The 16,554-nt window shown below is 35.1% G+C and overlaps 2 protein-coding genes across 3 annotated transcripts; one reads left to right on the plus strand and one right to left on the minus strand.

The window, feature by feature from the left end:
- Window positions 1–3,368: 3,368 nt before the first annotated feature.
- LOC108978290 (little elongation complex subunit 1) lies at window positions 3,369–8,702 on the plus strand. Its single transcript, XM_018948478.1, has 3 exons — window positions 3,369–3,413; window positions 3,476–5,283; window positions 5,334–8,702. Exons 2-3 carry the CDS (start codon window positions 3,582–3,584, stop codon window positions 8,615–8,617), a joined length of 4,986 nt encoding a protein of 1,661 aa, XP_018804023.1. The 5' UTR covers window positions 3,369–3,413; window positions 3,476–3,581; the 3' UTR covers window positions 8,618–8,702.
- Window positions 8,703–9,485: 783 nt separating this feature from the next.
- LOC108978292 (golgin subfamily A member 4) lies at window positions 9,486–16,196 on the minus strand. 2 transcript variants are annotated; one of them, XR_001994096.1, is made up of 9 exons: window positions 16,015–16,196; window positions 15,687–15,783; window positions 15,458–15,630; window positions 15,173–15,376; window positions 10,760–14,902; window positions 10,619–10,690; window positions 10,220–10,342; window positions 10,059–10,159; window positions 9,486–10,001 (listed from the first exon to the last, which is right to left on the minus strand). XR_001994096.1 is itself a non-coding variant. In XM_018948479.1 (8 exons), exons 1-8 carry the CDS (start codon window positions 16,084–16,086, stop codon window positions 10,142–10,144), a joined length of 4,902 nt encoding a protein of 1,633 aa, XP_018804024.1. In that variant the 5' UTR covers window positions 16,087–16,196; the 3' UTR covers window positions 10,044–10,141. The 2 variants fall into 2 exon arrangements, 1 of the variants encoding a protein (XP_018804024.1); XM_018948479.1 differs by lacking the exon at window positions 9,486–10,001 and having other exon boundaries at window positions 10,044–10,159.
- Window positions 16,197–16,554: the final 358 nt, after the last annotated feature.

The following is a 16,554-nucleotide window of genomic DNA, read 5'->3' on the forward strand; positions in this document are numbered from 1 at the left end:
GCATTTGCTGGCATACCATAATCCGCACTAAACGCTCAATTTTTGGGAATGCAATGGCCTTCCAGCGTCCAATTGAAAAGGCTACGGCGCTCAAAATGGTCTACCTTTTTCTATTCTTGTGCCAACACAATCTTATAGGAATGCAAAGCCAAATGTGTCCGCAAATTTCGCCATATTGCCGTCGGAGAGAGATACAACCGTACAGGTCGACGACGTTGAACCGACGATATTTCTTTCACTACGAGATTTTCTCTGACTGCCGACTCATCAAATGTTGTCATCGTCCATGCCTCTGCAATATATAGCAGGACGAGAATAATACTGACCGAAAGAGTTTGGTATTCGTCGAGAGAGAACTTTACTTCTCAATTGCCTACTCAGTCCGAAGTAACACTTGTTAGCTAGAGTTAATCTGTATTGAATAACGAGGCTGACATTGTTGTTGAAGTTAATACTTCTCCTTAAGTATTAAGTAATTTTAATACGACTTAGAAGTGGTTAATATCAAATACCGTGTCTCTAAAGAACTAGCAAATAGTTTTGGATCAAACGGTATATTTACATCCTCAAAGTAAGTGGAATACAAAACTAACTCTGCAAAAATCTACTGTAAGATATTGCTATAATAATGATCCTTGGTACAATAAGTGTCTGCAAATTGCTCGCAGAGTCAATATCTGCTGATCAAAGCCAGAGTACCATTTTGTACTTGACTTTTCATTTGTCCCGCTTTTCTCTTCCTTCCGCTCGGTCACCACTGCCAAGCAGCACTAGGCGCTATTGTCATGACCAATCGTAATGCAATTAAAGTGTGTCTCTATGATTGTGGCAGATACGTGATTGTGCTGACATTACACCAATATGCGGCTATGCGGCAGCACAATCAAATGCACAACGAATGCACCTTTTTTCTACTTCCCATCAACAGCAGAAGCATAAATTGCATTACTGATAAGAGCGAGTGTCACTCGCACAACTAGTGTGGGCATGACTCTAGTAACTAGTATCTGTGTTTGTATGTGTGTATATATGTATGTTTGTAAGCCGCCTAACCTCCCAACACAGCTCACTTCACTTCGGTGCATCAGTTTCCTGCGGCACTTTTCTTCCACACTTAACTGCATACACATTCGCACATACATATATTTCTCGGGGCAGGCTGTTGATGACATTTGCGGTTATATTGATAGATTGTTGTTGCACACCACATAGTTGTGGCTACGTTACACGCACACACTCACATAAATATATATGTATGAGCAATGGCCTTCAACTGCGTTTATCGCTGTAACAGCAACTGTGACTCTGACTCCGGTGACTTCGCCTGCCTGAGTGCGAGTGAGTGCCACTGTGCTCTTGCTCATTTCAATTGTAGTGCAATTGCCGCACAGATTGATTGAGTTGCCATTGTGAGCATTGCAAATTCTTGTGGAGACCCGTCATCATCATCACATTGGAATTCAATGCCCTAGTGCAGCAAAAATATTTCACTATTTCATGACAAATTAGACTTGAATAGAGTCGACTATTAAGAGTCAGAGCCAACACACATACGTGTACATGCCATACATATGGCATGACCAACCACAGTTCAAGTCAAAGTGTCAACTGTGGCACCAACTACTTGTGAGGTTGTTGATCTACGTGGWATGTTCACAATTTACAGCAATTAATATGTACCACAATGTCATTCCACGCGATTTATCATTCCGAGAATCAGAAGAATTGAGTTTAATCTGTATTCAAAATCTGCATTGTGGCGGAACTTTATGAATGATTTGTGAGTATAAACTATGCGCGCTTTATTTGTCAGACTCAAAACAGAAGACATAGGTGAGTTTCGTATCATATGATCTCATCTCGAATACATGGTGCATATACATATTCATATAAGAAGTAAGTGTTTAGACACAATTAATGTCGTCAAGAAATAGTATTATTAATATTATGTAATGCGATGTATGATCACATGATATGGTAGTCGTAGCCGTTTTGCCAGTGTTATTGCCGTATGATGTATGATCGTGTGAAATCCAAATGATAATGTAGGCTTTACAGTATTTGTTGGTTTTTGAACAAACCAACCGTCTAGATAGGGTGCCCTCAAGTGGTGATGATATGATTATTTTGTCAAGTGTGGTAATATCATACGATAATGATTGTGCACAATTTGGACTTGCTCTATATATGAAGACACAAACCAGCCGTCTAGATATGGTTAGTGAAATGAAGAGGTGATGTTATGATTTTTTTGTGATGTAATGTCATATGATATACTGGTGATAATGGGTGAAGTGAACTTGGTCTATACACACATACATATATGAAACTTTGTATTAAAATGTACTGAATGAAAAGCGAATACGACAAAAATAGCAAGGTATAAAAATTTCTTAAAGAATTAACAATAATATACGTAAAGTAAAATATAAGACGATACGCCCTCTAATAACCTCCAAATCACAGACAGCTTTTAAAAAGCAATAACAAACTCAAAATAGCAACGGCCATTTTACACTTAGTAATTTTTTGACATTTGGATTTTATAACATAAGCAGCAACTCATAATTTTATGTTATAGCTTGAACTTCAACTAACAATTGGTATAAACAAATGAATGGCCATCCGTGCAATACAATTATACAATAATAAATAAATATGCAATATATGCACATGGACGACCGGCAAATTTCAGCTAAACTCAGTAACTAATCAGCCGGAACTATTGAAAATAGTTAAATTATATTTCAATTGGTTGTTTTTGGTGTTAATAAACATAATTTCTCGTATTCAAGTCTTTTCTCGCAATAAAAAGAAACAAATAAGATTTTAACTTACGCTCATACGCCATTTTGTTACGATGTGGTACTACAATGAATGCTTTGTTTGTTTCCCACAAAATCATTTGCTTTTTTAACAATGTATGCTCAATATTCGTGCAACAGCACTTTCAGAGGGAAAATTATCACTTTATATAATACACACATACTTTTAAATATTTACCAGTCTCTTTTTTAAAAACACTTTCTCTTCAACCAAAAATTAAAACAGCCGAACAGACAACCGGAAACATGTCATTCAAGATGACATAATATCCTTGTATTCACAATTAGCTCTGCGAACTAAGAATTGTTTCTAAAAATATGTTGTTTTAGAATAATAAGTTTTAAAAGAACCGTGATATAATATTCATTTGAAAAACAGATTTAAAATAATTGTATACGATGTATATTTATCAAAATTGCATAGAGTTTTATGTAGCATCTAAATTTTCGCCGCTGGGTGGTTGGCAACTCTTCCAAGGGATAGCCGTTCACAATAATATATGCTTCTTCTAACCGGCAAGTTTTGACATTTATAAACATTGTGGTCAAACGTTTTTCATCGTTGATTTCCATTACTCGTGCTAATTGGTAATTTAACGTTAGTTTTACTTTTAACTAAGGAATTATTGATAATTATGTGTATATTTCAGCCCATTAGCCGTGAATGACAACACACATTTTCATGTAATGTAGTTAAATTGTGCACTTTCACTATTTTACATTCTCCATTGCGGCGCCCACTGCACACACATAGCCATGACCGACGAGAAGCATCCATTCAATTACGAAGATTTAAACTTGGACTTTTTAGAGCTTTCACCACCAAGTAAGAAAGAAGTCCAAAAACCTGTCACGACTATCACCAATACAACTCCTATTCGCGCCAATTCCTATAAAGCTAAAGATCTGGCGCAAAGAATTGCTCAATGTAATGAATTGGTTAATAAAATTGATTTGTTGAAAATGGAAAATTCGAATATACAGCTGAAGCTAAGAGATTTTCAGAAATCGGCCAATCAAATTCACAAACTTTATGACAATGAAAAAAAGAAGTGCTTGGATTTGCAAATGCAGTACCAAACTGGAGAGCTCAAATCAAATAATCTGCACGAACATTGCGGGCGATTGGAAAATGAAGTGGCAGAGAAACAAATGCAGTTGGAACAATTAGAAGCTCAATTAGATAATACAAAAGGTCCCTTAAGCTTTACGGAATTAGCAATTAAATATCTGAAATTAGTGCAAAAACTCAACGAAGATGAAACAGTGAAATTATATGACAAGCCACTTTTAGATGATTTAACTCGTTACTGTGAAGAGAGGGGTATGAAAGTGCCTCTTATGAAAGTAAGGGCTAAAAATAAGCGTAAACTTAGAAAAGATAAAGATATTCAATGTAACCTGCTGAACGCTTCAGATACACTTGTAACAAGGCAAGTCGCTGCACAATCCACCCAGACATCAGTAATACAAAGCAATCATATGCACACACAAACAGTTGCCCCATTAGCGAGAGATATGTGTGCACAAACATTGCAAACAGAGAAAAAGCTCACTAAGAGTACGCAGAATCAAGCGGTACAAACAAACTTAATTGAATTGCGTTCACAAGGAACACAACATATATCCACTACAACAACACGGGGCACATCAACTTCATGCTTTATCAAAAGACATAATGTCGGTACAATTTTTCCAGAACCAAAGTTAATTCCATTAGAAGCGACATTGGTTGACAAATTTTTTGAAGTATGGAACGTATCACCGCTTAGTCCAATATCCGATCCAATACCGGAAACAAGTTCTAATGAATTTGATTTATCAAAAGCTACCACATTGTTGAGTTTGCCTGATAAATCTAAGTCTATAGGCACTTGCACTTATATGTGTAATGTGCAACGCCAAATAGATTATATTCCAATTATGGAACCATTTAAACGTTCACAATCCAGTTTGCCGTTTATATATGATAATGTGAAGTACGAAATCAACGCCACCCCATCATCAACACCACCACCACTATCACCTCTAGCTACAACACAACTTAATGAAAATGCTGAAACTTCGGGTTTAGCGACCAACAATAACTTAAACAATATTAGTAATTTACAACCATTGATAAGTGCATTAACGAACCTTCCCGAAATGCATCCAGATGTATTTTCTACGGTTTGGCAAATGGCTGGACAAATGTTTATGGGACTTCTATACTCGTCTACCAGTAAGCACTTGCGAGCGCAACAGTTTAATAGACCTAATGATTCACATACCTTGCAACAGTTTAATAATTGGATACATACGTTATACGAATCTAGGCAAATTTCACAGCAACAAGCAGAATCACCGTTACCAACGCAATGTGAGCAAGAAGTAAATAGGAGGGAAAACACCTTTGACTTAAATAGGGTAAATAATACGAATATAACACACTCTAGCGACGTTTCAACACAATTTGAAGGTAATCAAACTTTTTGATGCATAAAATATACTTAAATATGTATATTTCAGGTACCCCGAGAGAAATCGCTTATGATAGCAACACTAATTCAATGAGTGATCTTAGCGATAATAATATTAGTACAGATGAGAGTACACAAACTCATGGTGGATGTGAGAATTTTGAAAAATGGATATTCAAGGAACCACTCGAAATACCAAAGCGATCCGTCAAACAAGTGCGTGGCCAGAAAATTGCCACAGAAGAACCACACACAGAAGGTACCAGACATCGCAAGAATAACAAAAAACTAAAGAAACGGTATAAAACAAAAAGGACAAAACTAGTCGCGACATCTATTATTAATAACGAAACAGATTTTAAATCCGGTAATAGGGAAGTTATAGTAGACCAAAATGAAAAAATCTTCCTCACTGCTGTCGAATTTTGCGCCAATCTTTACAGCTGCAATCAAGATTGCCATTTAGAGAACGGCCGAAATGGTACTGTGTCGGAAAGTATCTACTCAGCACATTTAGAAGATGATTGTAGTAATGAATCTGTAAATGAAAAGCATAGTGAGGATAAACAACTAAATAATACTAGTATCGATCTAGATATTAATGCTGAAAAAGATAGACCCAACTCGTTATGTGCTAATGAAAACCAATTAATATTATTACAAGATAAAAGCAGTGCGAATRTGGTCATGTCTGAAGACATAAAAGTACCTCAACTGTACGACAGTGAAAGAAGCAAATGTGATAGTTTCGAAATGACTGATACCAGATGTTCAATTGAAAATCTGCAGAAAGTATGTGAAAAACAAACTAAACAAAACCTTAATTTTGCATATAAAATATTTGGAAGTGATTCAGATGATAGCGACGTTGATATTACACAAACAAATAGCTCGCTACAAGAACAACAAGATACAAATAGCTCTACAATATTCGATAATATATTTATCTCAAATGATGTGAATACTGAAATGTGTGCTGTTTTGAAAGAACCTGAAAAAAATATTTTCCATAAAGAGTGTTTGGAACATAATATGTTTGAGGAAACCAAAAACATTGGGATACTAACGAACATTTCTGAAAGAACCCATAAGCAAGAAGAACTAAAAGAAAATGCAACTGAATTCAGTAGTATGAGGGTCACAGATCCATTCCAGATCCATTCCATAAACAATGGTGCAGATATTACCAACAATCTTGAAGAAATACATAAAATACATAATTTTCTTCCGAATATCCTTCCGCCTGATACCAATGAGTTAACCAAAGGGACCGAAAGTACTAAGCTTGCAGACACTTATAAATATCAGTGTTCAATGAAAGCAACAGAGTTCCAACAAAATGAGGCTATTTCATTAACATCAACAAAAACAGCATCTATTCAACCTTTATACAATTCTCACAATGAAAATGAAGAAGTCGACGAACCCATACTTGTTATAGTCGAAGGAACTCCTGAAAAAATATGTAAAACTAGAACCCACTCCGATTCCAGCGTGGACTACGATGCTGCATCCGATTATAGAATTTCTCAGACATCCTCAAAAAGTCTTTCTCCATCAAGTAGCAGTGATTTCGAAATCTCTGTTCTACTTACACAATCAGTTATGGGAAATTCACCAACAAAACAACTAGTCAATAGCATATTTGAATCAGCAAATGAGCAAAAAGTGCCATGTAGGCGTGGTCGAAAACGAAAACGTTCTATGACTCCCGTTGCACTCTGTAAACGCTCAGCACGTTTGCGAGATAAACAAAAGCGTGATAACCCATTAAGTAGCGATGAGGGCTTATCCTCGCCAACAAAGGACTCAAATGATCCTGCGATATGCCATTCAGAGCACTTAACACCCCAAATCGTTCAAAGCGTTAGCACATCTGAGTGCACCTTGGCATCCAGTTCAGAACTGAGCTTAGAAATAGGTATGCAAAATCCTGAGCTTGATTCAACGATTAATCAATTAAATTCAGAATCACCAAACTCACCTCCACCAGAGACAGTCAGTGAAAACTTATTAGTTGACACGCAAATAACACAAACAATTCCTTTGGAATTGAACAGGAGCCATTATCCATCTAGCCAAAAAAATAGTGTACTCCAAAACTTTATCAGGAAATATTCTTTTGAACTTTTTGCAACCATAACGGGAAAGAGGAATAAAAGTGAAGTAGAATCTAAAATCGCACTTCAACTCGCAGACTTCCTGAACAAAACCCGTGACCAAGTAGATGTAACGGCTTCTACACTTGCCGCATCTCTACTGGAGCAAATGGTGGATTGTGAAATATTAGCCAGTCTGATAATTGAACAAATTTGCAAAGCACCGCGCCCAGAAATCGAGTTGAATTGTGAGTTAGCACGCGTTCCACCAAAATACATCGGTACACACTTACGACTTATATTGATCGTGTTGCGGCACCTACAGCAAAAACGCCCGGAGATCATCGCTGAGGTGCTGCTAAAAATTGAAAGTAGATTGTTTAGTTACCTGTGGAATGAAAGGTTATCATTAAACACTCTTTTGAATCTCACCCAATTGTACTTAATTGTTATACCTCTCCATAATGCTGTACACAATCCTGCGCGCCTATTCATTGCCAAAAGCTTATATTATCACAATAAGAATGCATCACCAATGATTTACGAAGTACTTTGTTGGTATCCTACCACGCTGCCACATCGCTACGAATCTAATTATGATAAATCAGATGCATTAATCACCGTTATTCAACATTTGTTAATGTCTACAACATACAATATGGATACAAAGGATTTACGTCATAGAGAACTCCTATCAATGCTAAGATTCGAATATCACTTTGAACCCTTCAAACCAAAAGCACTCGAAGTTTTGACGAATCTAGTGACAAAACTTAAGAGCGGCAAGCTAGCAAATCTTATGTACGCCTTCGCCATCTTTTGCAAACGAAATATTAAACTTGTAGATACTTTACTACAGCAACAGTTATTGCCACTAGCCGAGGAATACTATAAGCGTGTGCAGCATACGAACGAATATGATGAACGTATTGCTGTTTTAATGGACTGTATATCGGCTGTGGTGAAGCCACTGCCTCTCACCACAGATGTCTCCGTTTACTTTTCGATTTTCGAACGCTTCCTTTGCGCTGTACAGCGACCGGTCGTTCAAGAAGCGGCTGTATTAGCCATATTGCGCTTTCAACGATTTGGTCAAAAGCGCTGTTTTCATGCACTTGCTAACTTCAAACCTCATTATCCACTGCAAATGGTAACAACCAATGCGCTCAAAACTTTTGTACATAGAAAGCCGTTAAAATACTGGAATGGCTTAATGTCAACTATTTCTAATTAAAGCTAAGCTTTAGCTTATTTTCGAAGAGATTTTAACTTTTTAATTTATATTTTGAATTTTTATGTTACGTCACATAAATTTTTTAAATAACGTCTTAAGAAATATTTATTTTAGTTTTCCGCTGTGCATAAGTTATATGAATTTATTTCAAGAATGAAATGTATGTATATTTTTCCATGAAAGTTTACAGAAATAAATGTTAAAAGAGTGAAATATAAAAAATATTCATATTTTTTTCCCTTTTTTTCTTTTTTTCTGTTTTTTTCTTTTTTTTTCTTTTTTTTTCTTTTTTTTTTTTTTTTTTTTTTTTTTTTTTTTTTTTTTTTTTTTTTTTCAATATTGGTACAAGGTAAAAAGGTTATGTGATATATGGTTCATGCTCGCACCAAAAGTAATGAAGGATCCCACTTGGACAGCTGATCCTTTGTGATTCCCAAATAGACGAATGAAGCGCTTTAAACTTACCAAAAATTTATTAAGGCGGCTAACGTCAATCCGAGACCAATATCAGTTTAGTATAAATTGGAGAGTTGCGAAGAAATACTTCCTTCCCTGCCTCCATAGAGCTTTTGTTTCTGGCAAGAAAACAAGTAATAATTTATGGTAATATTGAGATATCATAATTTCATTTTGGTAATCTGAGCAGATTGATATTGTAAATATAATAAATTCGCATCGTCATCAACTAGAAATCGGATCCGAAGCCCGCAAATTAAAAATAACAATAAAATATTCCAAAATTTTTTTTTGTTTTAGTTAATATATATATATATTATTTACTTCAAACTAAAAACATTCGTAGGTTATTTGAAAAACTTACATTACAACAATATTTGATATATTTTGACTTATTTAATATTTTCAATAATTATGTTGGATGTACCTAAATAAAAAAAAGCACATACAATTCCATTACAAGATTGCACAATTGATAACAGCTTAATGCCTTTTAAATACAAACGCAAACGAAACAAAATAATATCGAACAAAATAACAGTAATACATTTGAACATTTTATATATACGAGTATACATTTATATGTATATATACATGAATGTAAATTCTTAGCAAATCAATAACTGTGTCTATACAAACGTTTTTTATTTGGCGTACAGTTTATATTTTATATATTTTTTATTACAATTTACAAATATTTAAACTGGATTACGCCCGTCATAACATATTACGAACTGCCGATATACATAGGTACTTATTTGAATTAGTCAGTTGAGAATATTTATATACTTAAAATGCTTTATCAGCAGCTAAAATCGAAAACAAATCAGTAACTGTTAATCTGCAATCCCATTTTATACCAAATGCCTAATACGGGTAAGAAGCTAAACCGGCACTCCTTATTGATCTGTGTACGCGGTACATATGCCTGCAACCAATCAAGTGTGTAGCGAACATTTAGTAGTTCTAATAATATTTACTATACATTAATAGATCAATATATTTCGTGTTGGCAAACCAATGTTATTGCTACCACCATGTAACTGCGTAGGCTTGCTCCAATTCTTGCTATAGAATTTTGTTTATCTGAAATTCCATAAAAATATATATTGTTTAACACAAATATAAAGTTGACATTTATCTCACCAGTGAACGTCGCTGGTGCTCCTTTTCAAGTGCCACTTGGGTTTGTTGAGGTGAGAATTTCAGAACAGCTGATATCACTTTGACAAGCGTTTCGTTGTTGCCATTGGCAGATCCCGTTAAATACTTAAATTAATAACGTTTAAAATATTTTTGTCAAAATCTTTTAATTTAAATTTTATGCTAACAATTTTTTTGAATTCAGATTTTCTTTAATGACAGACGTCAAACAGTAATTATTATATTGAAGTTGAACTTCTGAATGAAAAAAATGTCATAGAAATGCGAAAGACGACCGCAAATGGATAATAATTTCAAAGGCTTCTTGTTTGAGGATTAAAATTCGAATTCGAATGACATTTATWCTACAGGAAAATTATGTAAAATATTTTTCTCTCTCACCTGAAACATAATATTCTTTAAGTACTCGAATTCCGTATTCGCTGTAATGCCTTCATTGTGTTGCATTGACACCTATAACAACACAATAAAAAGTTAAAAATAATAAATTTACTCTATAAAATTATTTTAGAGCATACATACCAATGTTTCGTCTAACTGACGTGACAATTTGGCATTTTGCAGCTTCAAACGTTCGTTTGATTGTTCCAATATCAAATAGTTTTCGCATTGTTGCTCAAGGAAAAGGTTACGTTCAGACACATCACGCACTTCATTCATAATCTCCCGTAATTTCGTCGCCAACTCAGCCTTTTCTTGCTGCAACAGCTCCTCCGTTTTCAACTTAGATATTCCCCCGCCTGTGGCAATTTCACGAGTATCCTGCAGAGATTCTTGGTCAGCAGTCGCGTTCGAAAACACTTGTTGTGTCGTCAAGGCGCTATGTAATTTTTCAACTTCTGCCAATTTTTCAGTCATATGTCTCGCATTACTTTGCATATCTTCAATCTCTTGTTGCAGCTCGGTGATTTCAGACGTTGATTTATGTTTTAAATCTTCCAATTCACGTTGTAAGGCTTCATTAATACGTCGCAAATTCTCGGCATCACTAGCTAAAATTAATTTTTGTCCATTTTCGACAGTTGCCTGCGACAATGGTAGTTCTTTTAACTGGTTATATTCCGCCAGTTCGACACGCAAAGCGTCCAGCTCTTCCTGAAGTTGCGCCTTTGCATTGAGTTCAACTGTGATTTGTTGTAATTCGGAACGCAAGGAATCTATTTCTTTTGTTTTTACAACAACGTCTGTGACATGCGTGGAGTTCACCGCTTCGAATTCAGCTTTCATATCGTGCAATTGTTGTTCCACTTCTGTTAATTGATGTTGCTTGTGTAATAAGTCACTTTGTATAGCATCATTTTGCTCAGTAATGTACTTGGTATGCACTATTTGACGTTCCAACTCTGCGTGTTCATTCGTCAACATTTCACGCAATTGTGTACGTTCATTCTCAGCAGTATCAATTTCTTTTTGTTTCTCCGCAAGCTGTGCATCGTGTTTTTCAGCATTTTCCCGCAGCACATAAAGTTCGCATTGTAGTGATTTTAATTTCTCCCGCAGGTCTTGGACTTCTTGCAACTGACTAGACGCTTCTGTACGTTGTGCCGTGAGTTCAGTTTCCAATTGTTTCACATGTTTATTCAGATACTCGTTTTCAATTTGCATTTGTTCGAAATTAGCAAGTTTTTCGCCGTCAACTTTTTGGCTGGCAAACTGTTGCTGAAGCTTTTCATTGTGTTCTTTCAATTGTTGTATTTTTACTTCTAAACTCTGCACTTGTAGCTCATTTTTGTTTTGTATCTTATCCATTTCCACTTGAATAGAGTCATTGCTCTCGTGCAATCGTTCAATATCGCTTTTGGCAGTGTGCAACTGTTCTTCAAGCTCATGGATTTTTTGATTAGCCAATTCAGCGTCGTTAGCAGCGTTGGCGCGTAACTTCTTTTCTAATTCTCGCATTTTCTCCAGCTCTAACTCGGTGTTTTCAAGTTTTTCATTTATTTCGCTTGAATTGTGCAACTGGTGCCTTATTTCTGTCACTTCCAACGCCTTTTTTTGCGCTTCTTCAATATGCATTTTTGATTCCTCTTTCAATTTATTTATTTCATCTCTTAATGTCGTGTGTTCTTTTTCACTGATTTCCTTCTCTTGCTCCAATGTCTTCAACGGCGTCAACTGCCTCTCAAGTTCTTGGTTATCGTAACGGCTTTGTTTCAGTTCTTTGTTCAAAATACACAAATCTCGATTTAGCTCTTCATTTTGCGATTTCAAAAGTAGGATTTCTTTCTTAGTGACTTCTAACTCTTCTCTACTTGCTTCCAATGTACCCAATTTTTCATTCAAATGTTTATTCTCTTTATCTACAATTTCAATATTCGCTTTCGCGGATTTTTCTCTGTCAATCAATTCGTGTTCTAAATCTTCGATACGTCGTTTTTGTTCGCACATCAAATTGTGCAATTTCTCATCATCCGACTGTACAGCCCGAAGTTCATTTAATTCTGCACTCATTATTTGATTCTGGTTTTCCAAGCGTTCTCGAGCTATTATCATCTCCTTCAGTTCTTTTTCGATTGCTTCAGTATTCTTCTTTTGTTCTGCACATTGCTCTTCGGTTTGTTGAAGCTGCTCCACGGTTTCACGCAACTTATTTTCCAATACTAACTTGTGTTCTCTCAGTTGTTCCAGTTCTTCTTGTAAATCTATTTGAAATTCCTCTGCCATTAACTTCTCTTTTTCTAACTCGATATTTTTATCTTGCAAAGACCGATAGTCGTGATCCATTAACTCTTGTGTATTGTGCAGACGAGAATTTTCATCCAGTATTTCGGACATTTTTTCGTTTAATTTCCGCAAAGTCATCTCGTTGCTATCCAACTGTAAACGAAGGTCATTTGCATTTGCCTCTTCGGTGTCCTTTTGGCGTTCGCGCTCGGCTAATTGTTTTTCAAAACGATTGTTCTGCTCTTCTAGTAAGCAATTCCTTTCTGCTAATTGCGAGTTTTCAGTTTCTACTTTCTGCAACTTTAACTCTACAAGGCGCAATTTGTTTTCAGTGTCAACCAATTGATCTCGCCAATGTTGAGTGTCGTCGCTTGTATCCTGTGCTTCCCGTTGCATATTTTCGATCCTTTGTTCAAGTTTCAGCTTCTCCACTTCCAATTCATCGTGAGATTCCTTCACAATACGCATTTCATCTTGAATTTGCGTTATATCCTGTAATATTGATTGAACTTGGGCCTTTAACTTAGTTTTCTCCGCTTCGGATTCGTGTTCACGTGCTTGCGACTCATTCTGGAGATTAGTCAAATGTTGTTCATGCTTATTCAATTCAGTTCGTAGCATTTCAATTTCAACACTTTGATCGCGTATCCGACTTTGTTGGTTCTCAAATTGTTTCTTTTGTTTTGCTAGTTTATTTGCACTTGACTTTAGTTCTTTTTCTTTATTAGCCAATTGATCCTTTAAAGTTTTTACCTTCTCCTCTAGCTCTTCGTTTGCCTTTTGTAATTCCGTTTTGAGTGCACTAATCGTTTCGCTTTCATTATTCTGATTTCGTTCATTGGATATTTTCAACTCGGACTCTAAACGTTTTACTATTTGTCTTTGCACTTTATTATCCGCTTGCACTTCTTGCCACAACTTAGTTAATTCATCCTCTCGAGCAGACATAAGTTTCCAACGATCATCTTCAGCTGCCCGCTCTTTTTGATGGCGTTCTAGTTGCTCCTTTTGGCTGCGTACTTCTTCTTCGAGTTCGTGTAGTTTTCTTTCATTCTCGGCAGTTGCTATTTTGAGAATGTCATTTTCGTTTTTCGTTCTGTTCAATTCGTTATCGATCTCGGCAAGTGACACTTCGTTTTGTTGATATCGCTGTAACATTTCATTCAATTGTACATTTTGCTGTCGCAACTCATCCAATTTGTGTTCGCTGTCCTTAAGCCCTTTCGACAATTTCTGTTCAAAAGCTTTTATTGCATTATCCTTTACAAGAAGCTGTTCCTTCATTTGACCCAACATGTGTTCCGATGCAATTAGTTTAGCATCAGTTTCTTGTTTGGCAACTTGTAGATTCTTTAACTTCTCATGCAATTCATTGAGTTCACTCGCTTGAGCACTTAACTGTTTTTCTTTTTTTGCAGCGTCTTGCTCGTCCTTTTGCAATTCGTTGATTTTAAATGTTAACCTTTTTACTTCGCTTTCCTTGTTTTCTAACTCCGAGTGAATAGCCTGCTTTGTTTGAGCCAATAACAACGCGTTTTCTTCTTCTTGCTTACGTAATTGTGATATGGTATCTTCGGCATTTGACATTTTAGCCATCAGCTCCTCGATTTTGCGTTCCCGATTATCCAACTCTTTCTTCAGTTGTTCTATTTGTGGAAAATCTTGTCCATTTTTCAAACTTAAAAGATTATCTTCTGTTTTCTTTTCATTCAAATCTTCTGAATGTATGGTATTGCTATTTTTATCATCCAAATCTATAAGTGACACTCCGCCAATTGTATCACTAGACTCATTTTTTAGGAGTACTGCAGACACATTGTCGGGATTTTCACCAAGTAATTTCAATTTAGTTTGATATGCTTGCATTTTACATTGCATATCATCCATTTCCATGCGCAAAGCCTCTTCGAGATGTGCTTTTGCTTGCTGCTCTAACGAACATTGTTCACGCAATTCACTGATGCGGCGAATAGCCTTCTCCTGGGTCTCCACAAGTACGGACTATCAAAAAAAAATAAAAACTGAGTAGTTATCTCATGCTTATTGAAATGCTGTCATACAATTTTATTTACATACTTCAATTAAAATAACATTTAATTTTAATAACATTTTATTTTAATTTTATTAAAAAAAAAATCCAAAATGACATTCAAACAAAAAAAAATAGGTTAGTAAACGAAAATAAAGTGGGTAGGTATATCTTATCTTTAAGCTAAATATCTGATAATGGGTTGTAATTTACATACATACGTCGATAACAGTTGTACATACCCGAGCTTTGGTACTGTCACGTTCTAAATCCTTATATCTTTTAGCCAAATCAGTATATCGGCTTCGATATTTATGGTAACGATCCAACGATTTTTTATAAGCATCGTATAGTTGTTCCTTAGTTACCACTTCCAGTTTTGCGGTAGAAGCTGTATCTTCCAGCTCACTACAATTAGACTCCAAATCTGATTGTAGATGGTACATCTAAAATTATACAAACATGATAATACTTAATGTTTATTTATTATTATTATTATTATTATTTTTTTTTTTGTAAAAAATTACAGGTGGTGAATCATAGGTGGGCAAACGAAATGAGACATCGCTGGCCATAGATGAGTTGGAGAGTTTTCGCGTACGTGCTGTAGCACCGCCGATAGGTCCATTATGGTATGTTCGCCCGCTTACGGAACCAGGTGGTAGTTTCAGAGGTTTATATGGCGAATTTTGTGGTGTATCTAATTAAGTACAATAATTAAAAAATTATATTTCAGACTTTATTAGTGATACTCACCTTCCTCTGTAATGCTAAAGAAATTTTCGTTAGTTGTCGTTGTCGTAGTTGATTCCGAACCACTTGGGGTTGTACTGGCCGACGACGAAACAGCAGCCTATTTCCATTTTTAGACACCATAGTCAATATAACAATGATACACCAAGAAGTACATAATTAAAAATTAAATATCTGCTTAAGAAAACAAAAAAAATTGCAAACACCACCTATGAAGTATTTTAATTTGAAAAGATAATAGTATAAATTTATTACTTAAGGTATTATTTCAGTATTGAAAGGAATTATTTATCGCCTTATGTTTTCCTTTTCTAATTTTGATTTCAATTACCGCAAATTGTTGGAATTTCGACGGAGACGCCTTCACCTCTTCTATTAATTTGTTTTTCAAATTTGCAAACATCTTTTTTTATATGCGTACACTGATTGTAAAAGGAATTAACTTCACTAACAATATTTCAGCAGATTTTTTTAGTTTTTACACTCCACATATCATAAAAACACTACGTGTAAATTGGCAAAATACGAGGAAAATAACTAGTATTGATAGCAACGTTGCTATTTGCTGGCTTAAGAATGAAATAAGCAAAACAAAGTTGTTTGGAATTTGCGAAACATAATATGAAAACCCAAGCAATTTCAATAATTTCTATATAAAATTAACAAATTTACATATTACTTATATAAAATATTAATACAAAAGTAAAAAATATTTGTATATCTATACGTAATTAACATTCATACATAACCTATTAAACCATATAAAATATCCGTCATAAATTTAATCTATTATTTAATTTATAAGAAGTGTTTTATTTACGGATATTCTCAAATATATATACTTCTGATTCTAAAATTATTAATTTAGATA

Source organism: Bactrocera latifrons, unplaced genomic scaffold (assembly GCF_001853355.1).
Source record: "Bactrocera latifrons isolate USDA-ARS-PBARC rearing strain unplaced genomic scaffold, ASM185335v1 scaffold_12, whole genome shotgun sequence".
NCBI classification, from domain to species: Eukaryota; Metazoa; Arthropoda; class Insecta; order Diptera; family Tephritidae; genus Bactrocera; species Bactrocera latifrons.

Coding starts and splice junctions, on each gene's coding strand:
- LOC108978292 (XM_018948479.1), bottom strand. CDS start 16,086: ATGTTTGCAAATTTGAAAAACAAATTAATAGAAGAGGTGAAGGCGTCT. Junction 10,691..10,759: donor GTCAGTTAGACGAAACATTG/GTATGTATGCTC, acceptor GTGTTGTTATAG/GTGTCAATGCAACACAATGA. Junction 10,343..10,618: donor TAAAGAATATTATGTTTCAG/GTGAGAGAGAAA, acceptor TATTAATTTAAG/TATTTAACGGGATCTGCCAA.